The 10,183-nt window shown below is 45.3% G+C and overlaps 1 protein-coding gene across 3 annotated transcripts; it reads right to left on the minus strand.

Annotated features, from left to right (window-relative positions):
- Nucleotides 1-2,489: 2,489 nt before the first annotated feature.
- Nucleotides 2,490-8,240, minus strand: LOC120720810. Of its 3 annotated transcripts, none has more exons than XM_040010595.1 (2): nt 6,853-7,690; nt 2,490-6,666 (listed from the first exon to the last, which is right to left on the minus strand). In XM_040010595.1, the coding sequence occupies exon 2, from the start codon at nt 5,282-5,284 to the stop codon at nt 3,179-3,181; it is 2,106 nt and encodes a 701-aa protein (XP_039866529.1). In that variant the 5' UTR covers nt 5,285-6,666; nt 6,853-7,690; the 3' UTR covers nt 2,490-3,178. The 3 variants fall into 3 exon arrangements, with proteins under 3 accessions (XP_039866529.1, XP_039866530.1, XP_039866531.1); XM_040010596.1 differs by adding an exon at nt 7,849-8,240 and having other exon boundaries at nt 4,596-7,704; XM_040010597.1 differs by having other exon boundaries at nt 4,596-6,666; nt 6,853-7,695.
- Between the last annotated feature and the right edge of the window lie 1,943 nt (nt 8,241-10,183).

Here is a 10,183-nt window from a genome sequence, read left to right on the forward strand (position 1 = left end):
GGTTTCAGTCCAGAGGAGGCCGGCGCAAGAGAACTGCACCTCAGCACTGAGCTCCACATCACGCCCTGTGAAACCACAGATATAAATCTGCTGCAGTGAGAAGAACTTTACCCAACACAAGTGTACAGTTAGACATTTGACTTTACCTACAACCTGTTAGCAACAAAGCTTTCATTGCCTCTGTTGCTGATGGTGTGAGTCATGTAGTACTAATCATACTTCACATCAGCCATGCACAAGTCAGAGTATCTCCAGGCTTTCAATGATAAAGCCAAGGAGATGATGTGAACATAGCAATAGTAAAATATGCATCATAATCAGTTGTATGTGTCAACTATGTGGCACCTCAGTCTTGTTGGCATGAAGAAAAGTTGTGTAACATGTAGCATAAGGGCTGCAAAGACATCATGTAGACAGCAGTCGTCTGTTAGTCGTAACGTATCTCCTGTTAAATAGTTAAATGTGCGTTCTCCATCTCTGTCCTCTCACAGCTCGCCGTATACCAACTCCAGCTGTGGTAACGATGGCTGTGCCCATCAACACGCTGAAGCTGAGACGCCACCCGTCACTATGGCGACTCCAATAGGGTTACCTGTCAACTGTGGTGTATATATGTATGTATGGCGAAAGTCCCTCTTTTTGCTCCTCCCTTCACCTGTGGATGGACGCTGCTGTTACCGTGGTGACAGCTTGGATGTGTTTCAGTCCTGCCTGGTTATCACTGCAGGAATCTTTACTTTTCACATTTATTACAGGTAATAACTCTGATTTTCTGTGTATTATGAACTAAATGTATCCTGATACACACAGAGATGGATGAGCAGAGGTCACATGATGAAAGAACAAACATGGAGTCTTTGATTGATTTAGATATTTATTGATGAATGCAAACAAACCCTGACACTGAACCATCGTCCAGCTTTCACAGAACAAACCTGATCACATGACCTGCTGACCCAAACAGTGAAAAGCTCCATGGCAACAACAACAAACAGCCTCACATATGTTAACAGAGGCTGTTAGAAGCACAGAGTCTTTACAGTCTTTCTCCTGTTTGTACACAGATCTCTGCACATCTTCATCACAGTGAAACATAGAAAGCTGCTTGTGTCGCCTCTGCCTCACATGTAGATACAGCTACAGGTTTCTCTGTCAGTCAGACTGAAACAGTGTCCTGATGCTGCATCATTCAGCTCTGTGCCCCAGTCAGCATCACTGGGAGCTACCAGTGTCAGTGTTTCTGCCCTTTTCCTGTAACACTACACTCAGCACAGGCTCAGCTGGTATCCAGTGTTGGACTTTGGCTTCAGCTGCTGTGATAGATCCTCTAACATAGATCAGCTCTGCTACATGTTGTTAGATAAGTGCAGCTGCTGTCATGTCCTGATGTTTCTCTGGCTCAGCAGCTTCTCCATCAGAGGTTCACATGGAGCTGATCCAGTATCTCCAGTAACTGTGCTCTGTGCCTCACTGGTTCATCCTTCTGTCTGTGTGACGTCAGTCAGATGTTGAAGTTAAACTCTGTAATCTTCACTGTGTCACAGAGTTCAGTGAGTCCCGTTATTCACAGTATCAATCAGATCATCAGAGAACAGCTGATCAGCAATCAGTGGTGCCAACAGCGCCTCCTGTGGTGAGAGGATGCAATAATGCAATGTAGCATTTTTCCACTGAACACTTGCAGTCATGGAAACTGTCTGTTGGATCTGTGTGACGTTGCTTTCTTGGTTAGAGTTCCTCACAAATGTCCAGATGATTCTTCTAATGAGGCGTCGACCATGTTTGCAGTTCTTTGGAAGAAAACGTCGCCCTTTGCCATCCTTACTTTTCTTTGACTTCTTCAAATGCAGCTGAACTCCAGCTGGTATTTTCTTGGACTTTGCAGCTGTTTCTGGTCATCAGTTCATTCCTGCAAACCTCTGAAGCTGAACAACAATGATGCTGCATTGCTGGCTGATCCCAAAAGGTTGATTCTGTTCATCTGGACGTTTTCAGAAACGTTTGCTCACTGATCAGGTGACTTGTTCAGTCTCAGCTGACTGCAGCTTTACAAGCTTACAAACAGCACATTTGCACAATGACTGAAAGCAGCAGCACCTGATATATATGATACTAATATAATACATATACATATATAATCCATACTAATGATGAAGGAACTGAGCTCACAGTCCATTGTTCATTCAGTGAACTACTCAGTTTATTTTGGGCCTCAGAAATGCTCACTCTGTTTGTACATCACTGTCAGCAATAGACTCATTCTGCTGTGTGGACAGGAACACATGTGACATCACTTCCTGTTTGTTTGTGACTGAAGAGGAAGAAGTTTACAAGGAATCATTTAGAAGAGTTTCAAACATCAACTGATTGAATCCATGAATCTGAAAACGTGTTTGTGAGTGAAAGAGACAGACATGTACAGACTGAACTATCTGTTCAACAGTCAGAGTGTTTCTCTAACAGGAGACACTCTTTACACTTGTTAAAGTTGGTTCGATTTGGGTAAGGGAAGAAAGCAGGCTCAGTCCGTGGTAGGTGTCAAAAAATAGTGATCTTTATTACACACTTTGCGCAGTCAGTGTGGGAAAGACAATTTGCAATACAATCCTTCCTCGAATGGACCGTCCCGCGTCCTTATATTGCCATGATGACATCACAGTTAGATCTTTACTGGAAATGATAACAACTCCTCTCCTCTCAAAAAGTTCTCCTTATATAGACATCAACTGCTACTTTAGAGAAAAACAAGTGTGTATTACATTGTGCATTTTGTGAAAGTGTATCTATCAGAAAAACTGTCCTCAGACGACCCTCCTATTATTACTAAGTGTGTATGTGAACGTGCGTGTCTTATATAAGAGTGCATGTTGTTACAGGCCTGGGTACGTGCAGAACTGAACGCAGACAGGCCTGAATTCAACAGGACTCATGGGTCCGAGCGGTGTGATTGCAATGAGGTGCAACAACTTAAACAGATAACAAGAATAATACAGAACCTCAATAGACTGATTAAAGTGCTGATAATCTGTGTGCATTAATATTTGCTCAGAGTAACATAGATGTGATTCAAAGATTATTCTGTCAACTGATTCAACAATGGTAAATGATTAATCAATGATAACTGATTATAAGAATACAAAATAAAATATCTCCTGGGCACACTCCTCCTCTTTGGCCTTTAGAAAAAAGGCCAACTTTTACCCAGATTTTGTCTCACTCCTCCGTCCAGGTGGCTTCTCGCAACGGCATCATATATCCCGGACCAGCTGAACCAGCTGAACCAGAATCTACGGCCCTGGTCACCAGATTTACCCAACACCTGCCTTACCAGAGGAATGAGACAACACCCGATCAGCAATATACCTAGAAAAACTAAAAGAGAAAACATGGCAGACATAAACACACCCTTCCATTGCCCAAAGACAGACGTGATCCAGTCTCCCAGCCCCGTGTTCACGCCTGATTGCTCATGCATGGTTCTAGATAACGTTTTCAGATTCTCAAGCGCCCGAGTGACCGTTCCATCCGGAGCAGTATTGTTGGGAATAAAGGTGCAACACATATCCCCAAACATAGCGCAAACCCCACCTTTCTCAGCCAACAACATGTCCAGAGCCATTCGATTTTGGATTCCCATTAAAGACGTCGGTCCTAATTGTTCCGCAAGGCCTTCCACCGCATCCCTAGTGAGATTAGAGAGTCTCAACACATTATAATGAACATAGTTAATGCGATCAACATTTTTATTTGGAGTTATCCATAAAAACACACTTTCAAAGCCGGCCGCTATCTGATTAACTAACTTATACTCATCTGGAACTCCCCTGGGAACTCCTATTGAGTCAATCCAGGTTGGCGAGTCCCATCTTGGATCATACCTGTGCATACCCCTTGTGCTTCTCCTACGTCTGGCTGTCGACACATCCGTGCCCTGCTGTGGAACTGTCTCTAGCCTACTTCCTATGAGCATCAAAGGTGCACCTAAGCGCACCAGAGCACATGTTCCCACACTCCCCAAGGGAACCTGCACCAAAAGGGTGTACTGCCCACAATAATAATATAGCCCACCTCTCGCCCAGGTGCCTATAATTGTGTTTGGGTCACTTACATTATTGGTAGTCCTGCCTGGGATCGTCCTCTGACACCAGCTTGGATCAATCCTTCCTACCGTATATTTCACGCTGTCTGTAGAGAACTCAAAACATGTATAATTATCTCGTCTCGGTGTGAATGAATCTGGTTGTGTACGTTTATCAATGGGCGGATATAATCCTGACAAAGTGGTGCAGTTACCTGTGTTCACCGCCTCTCTAGTTAATCTCAGCATACAGTTATAACCCCACTCATCCTCTGGATACAGAGGAGCGGGTTCAGTAAACAAACGAGGTCGAGCGGTAGCACAAGCAACACAATCAACCACTTCCTGCTCTTTAGCATTTTGAGCCACCCAATCTAACCACAGATTCCTATCACCGAAACCTTTGGCACGCTCTATTAACTCTTGAGGTTTTAATCTAGTGTAATCTGCGGCAACAAGCCATTTCTCTGGTGAGTCCTTGTAGGTGACTATCTCTAGGGGATCTATTTGCTCTGTGAGATTCACTGTAGCGTCGTTCCCTATCAGTTTAGATCTTGGATTGAATAAATTTACCCGAATTACCCCACTTGGATCTGTCCCTACTTTATCTACCCCTATAACTAGATAAAACGCGCCCCCGTCATACCCTGCTTCCGGGAGTTTGCTCCATGGACCTAGGGAAAGAGTAACAGGGTTATTTGTAACAGAATAATCTCTCTGAATGGCTATCCCTTCAAGGGCCGGTGGCACTGTTGGCTGCCATCCTACTCCTGTCCACGCAACCACATCCTGCCAAGAACACCACTGATCCGTTATATAAGTATAAATTTCTCCGTTCATTGATGGACCCCACACCGACTTGGGATAACAAACCATAGGGTGATAACAAACCCACACATTATATGTTCTCCAGCTACTACCGTCACCCGAGCATTTAATTACCTCACACAAATCGAATGTGAACGCCGTCGTGGACCCATTAACATACCCAAACTCGACTCCGCTACTGGCTTTGAGACACTCATCATTCCCACCTGAACCAACCGCGCGCTTGACTTTTTTCGACGACTTGATCGGTTCGGGCTCTGGAGCGGATAGACCTCTGCGTCTGGGCAATTCACCTGTCTGCCAAAAAACAAAGAAACACGTTACAACACTTATTAACCCCAATATTCCCGTTATTTTCCAATTTTCCCACAGTTTCATGATGCTCCCAGGCTCGTTTTACTTTTACTTTAAGCTACGTAATAAGAACATAAAGTTATGAGTATAAAAGTACTTGATTAACGTACAAAACTATTACGATTCCTTTAAACTATCAATTACTTCAGACTAGAGCCCTAGCCTATTTAGGAGCCGAGAATGAATTGACACTTGGTGTGTGACGCTCCTCTTCTTTCTTCACCTCGACTCAGGTTAGACTACTGAGCAGGGCCGTGGCCAGGGGGAGAGGATTATTCTGCCTCTATGTTCCCCCCTGGGTTAGTGGTGGAGCTTAGCTCCAGCAAGCTCTCATCCGCGACTGCACACTGAGACCAATGGAACCAGGTCTCCCCTTTCCCCTTCAGACGGACCGCACTGGTGGTTCGGGCAGTTACTTCGAAGGGTCCGGTCCACCTCGGGTCTCTCCACTTTCGCTTAATGACCTTCAGCCACACCGCCTTGGCATCGGGGATGGACCTGTCCTCCGCTTTCACTCCTTCTCCAACCTGTTGTGTGAAACTAGACACAAGAGCTTTTAATTCTTTCCAACATTCAATATGTTTTCTGTTACTTTTTATACTTTCTTCCGCCGGAACTGTTGTCCAAGGACCTGGAAACTGTCGTCCTGTCAACAGCTCATATGGTGTGAAACCTGTGGATTGATTAACACAACATCTTATTATCATCAATGCAATTGGCAGGGCTGCTACCCAATTTAGCCCCGTGTGAGCAGAAATTTTAGCAATTTTATTCTTCAGGTTTAGGTTCATTCTTTCTACCTTTCCCTGCGACTGGGGGTGATATACAGTGCCAAATCTATGTTGCAACCCCAGCTTCTGTTCTACCTCTGCCAAATCTTTATTTTTGAAATGAGTCCCATTGTCTGACCTAATCCGCTTCGGGAAACCATGGCGGGGGATGTAATGATTGATTAAACACTTAATCACACTTTTTGCATCCTCCCTCTTGGTTGGCCATGCCTCTGTCCATCCCGTCAAAGCATCTACACTTACCAGTAGATATCGAACTCCTCCTGGCCCTGGATCAATCATGTCAGTGAAGTCAATGACGATCTCTTCACCTGGTCTTTCTGGGATGGGGAACTTACCTGCCTCTGGTTTAATCACTGGCTTCGGATTGTGCCTCCCACAGATCAGACACGTCCTGGCCTTCTCCTTGATCATATCCTTCAAAAAGGGATGCCACCAATGGCACAGATGTCTCCCCATCTGGGCGACACCTACATGGCCAAGCCCATGCGCTTTGGCAATCTTCTGTTTTGCCAAGTTGGCTGTCAACACTGGTCGACCATCAGGTCCTCGCCAGAGACCTCCTTCTTCCCAGGCTCCTCGATTCTTCCAGACCCTCTTTTCCTCTGGGGCCGCCTCCTCTTGGGCCTTCCTGGCTTCCTCTAGCATGTTGACCCCTAGTTCTTCCTCCACCGTTATTTGTACCATCTGTCGTGATGCTTTATAGCCCGCTGCCTCTTTTGCAGCTCGATCGGCTTCCTGATTTCCTCTGGCCATCAGGCCGGTCCCTGAGGAGTGGCCTTTGCATTTTATGATGCTCACCTCCTCTGGATCTCCCAAGGCCTGCTCAAGTTCCTCCATTTCCTTTTTGTGGCAGATTGGTGCATTATCTGCTGTCCTGAATCCTGCTCTTCTCCATTGGGCCAGCTCCACATGAGCTGCTCCAAAGGCATAAGCTGAGTCCGTGTAAATGTTGACTCTTTTTCCTTTTGCAAGTCTCAAAGCTCGACTTAGAGCAATTACTTCTGCTCTTTGGGCTGACTGCTGCCCTTCAAGTCTTCCAGCCTCCTTCACTTCAAATTCAGCTCCGCTTCTGCAAACTACCGCGTAGCCTGCTTTTAATCCTTCCTCATCTCTGTAGCAGCATCCATCCGTGAACCAATCTTCAGCTCCCGTCAGAGGTTCTGCTTTCAAGTCTTCTCTTATCTTCTCGTCGACTTCAGCTCTCTTTGCGCAGTCATGAGGTTCTCCTCCTGACTCCATTAAATCTGCCATGTTGATTCCTTCATGTGTGAAGGTCAAGTTGGGAGCGTCTAAAACTTTACACACTCTCTGTTGTGTGAGAGGTGTCATGGTGAAGGCTTGTGAGTTAACATATGCCACCACACTGTGGGTGGTCAGCACCTTCAACGGATGGTCCCTCACTATATGTGCTGTCTTTTGTATGATTTTTGACACCCCAATGGCATGCTGTGTGCATCTCGGGTGCCTTGTCTCTAATGGATTCAGCCTGATGCTGACGTACATAAGTACATCTCTTCCTCCCCCTTTTTTCTGAAACAACACCCCATTTGCTATCCCGTGTGTTTCTGAAACATCAAGATAGAAGGGTTGTTCATAATTAGGGATGGCAAGATCAGCTGATCTTGACAGGTCCTGTTTCAATGCAATAAACTCTGCTGTGGCTACAATGTAGCTTGCCATCGCCAGTGTGTGAATGTGTGTGTGAATGGGTGAATGTCTGAATGTAGTGTGAAGCGCTTTGGGGTCCTTAGGGACTAGAAAAGCGCTATACAAATGCAGGCCATTTACCATAAACGCCGATTCAGTGGCCGATGTCCATGGCAGTTCAGCCTTAAGGTTTCTGACACCTGCCGTTTTTACCAAATCCCTCAAAAGGGCTGTTTTGCCTGCATAATTTGGAATGAAGTGCCGGCTGTATCCTGTCAACCCCAAGAATGAGAGCAACTCCTTAACCGTACGTGGTTTTGGATGTGTCAAAATCTGATCACGATGAGTGTTTAGCAGACCCACTGATTTGTGAGCGATGACACGGCCCAGAAATGTTACTTCTGGTCGGACCAACTGCAACTTTTCTTTACTGACCTTGAAACCGCACTCAGCGAGTCTCTTCAGTATGGTAAGTGAAGCTGCCGTACATGCCGAAGCAGACGGAGCCGCAATGAGCAAATCATCAACATATTGCACTAGTGAACCCGGGTTTCGGCACCAAGAATTGTTAAAGTTGGTTCGATTTGGGTAAGGGAAGAAAGCAGGCTCAGTCCGTGGTAGGTGTCAAAAAATAGTGATCTTTATTACACACTTTGCGCAGTCAGTGTGGGAAAGACAATTTGCAATACAATCCTTCCTCGAATGGACCGTCCCGCGTCCTTATATTGCCATGATGACATCACAGTTAGATCTTTACTGGAAATGATAACAACTCCTCTCCTCTCAAAAAGTTCTCCTTATATAGACATCAACTGCTACTTTAGAGAAAAACAAGTGTGTATTACATTGTGCATTTTGTGAAAGTGTATCTATCAGAAAAACTGTCCTCAGACGACCCTCCTATTATTACTAAGTGTGTATGTGAACGTGCGTGTCTTATATAAGAGTGCATGTTGTTACAGGCCTGGGTACGTGCAGAACTGAACGCAGACAGGCCTGAATCCAACAGGACTCATGGGTCCGAGCGGTGTGATTGCAATGAGGTGCAACAACTTAAACAGATAACAAGAATAATACAGAACCTCAATAGACTGATTAAAGTGCTGATAATCTGTGTGCATTAATATTTGCTCAGAGTAACATAGATGTGATTCAAAGATTATTCTGTCAACTGATTCAACAATGGTAAATGATTAATCAATGATAACTGATTATAAGAATACAAAATAAAATATCTCCTGGGCACACACTCCACTCAGCACAGGGACACTGAGGCACCAGGAGACCAGAACCTAAACCCAGGATAAAGAGTTTGAGTGAATGTGGTGTTGAAGGTGTGGAGGTGGATCAGAGTGTCAGAGGAGACTCTGTAGAAGGACAGAGTGCCAGCAGGACAGTCCACATACACTGCTGCTCTGTTAGAGACAGAGGAGGAGGAGATGGGTGTTTCTCTGTAATTGTGCCAGACAGAACGAGGACCACAATCAGAGCAGTACAGACTCCAGGACTGATCATTTCCACCAAACCAACAGTCATCACTGCCTCCTTTCCTTCTGATGCTTCTGTAACTCACTGATATAAAAATGTTTCCTCTCCACTCGACCTCCCAGTAACAGCGACCAGTCAGACCATCTCTACACAGCAGCTGAGGCCAACCATCAAATCTGTCTGGATGATCAGGATATGACTGAACCTCCTCCACATGTGTCACCTTCCTGTTGTTGTCAGACAGTTGGAGCTTTGTGTTCACTGTGTTTGTGTCGATTGTGAGTTGACAGGAATCTGATGGAGAGAACAAACACAATCCAGCTGCAGTTATTGATCCATCATCTGTTCATTGATTGACACTTTGATGATGACTCCTGACATGATGAAGATGGTTGAATGTGTGCTGCTTTGTTTTCATGAATCCCATTAAAAACACACTTACACTTCCTCAGACCTGGTCTCAACCATCGGACTCCAGCAGGCTCCACCCTGAAAGGAGGAGGGGGGTCAGAGCAGCACAGTCAGCATGCACACATGGACATTACATGGCTCTCACACACACACTGTTACACACTGATAAAGGAACAGTCCAACATTTTCACAGATACACTTCAATCCATACGTGGATCAAACTGCTGATGACTTGGACTGATCCTAGATCAGTACATCACTGTACTGAATGAAATACGACTGATTCAACCTGTGACCTTCATTATCTTTATATCTTCTTTCGTTGGAAAGGACACCTGCCTGCCTTTGCTGCCAGCTGGTTTTCTCCTCTTGGAAACACATTTACCATGGCTGACACTTTATTAGGTACACGGTGGCCACTGTCTCAGGTACAGTTCACCTGTGACCTAATAAAGTGGCGGTCACTTGTTTTTGAGCCATCTCCCTTCAGCTTTTTTAGCCGACCTGTTTACCTCCAACTTTGTATCAACAGCAGCGAGCCACAGACCGAGTCCGGCAGGAGCAACAATCCCACCACAACTTC

Source organism: Simochromis diagramma, unplaced genomic scaffold (assembly GCF_900408965.1).
Source record: "Simochromis diagramma unplaced genomic scaffold, fSimDia1.1 OVJJ01000601.1, whole genome shotgun sequence".
Taxonomy (NCBI): domain Eukaryota; kingdom Metazoa; phylum Chordata; class Actinopteri; order Cichliformes; family Cichlidae; genus Simochromis; species Simochromis diagramma.

Excerpts from the sequence above, each read along its gene's own strand:
- LOC120720810 (XM_040010595.1), bottom strand. The coding sequence starts at position 5,284 with ATGAAACTGTGGGAAAATTGGAAAATAACGGGAATATTGGGGTTAATA.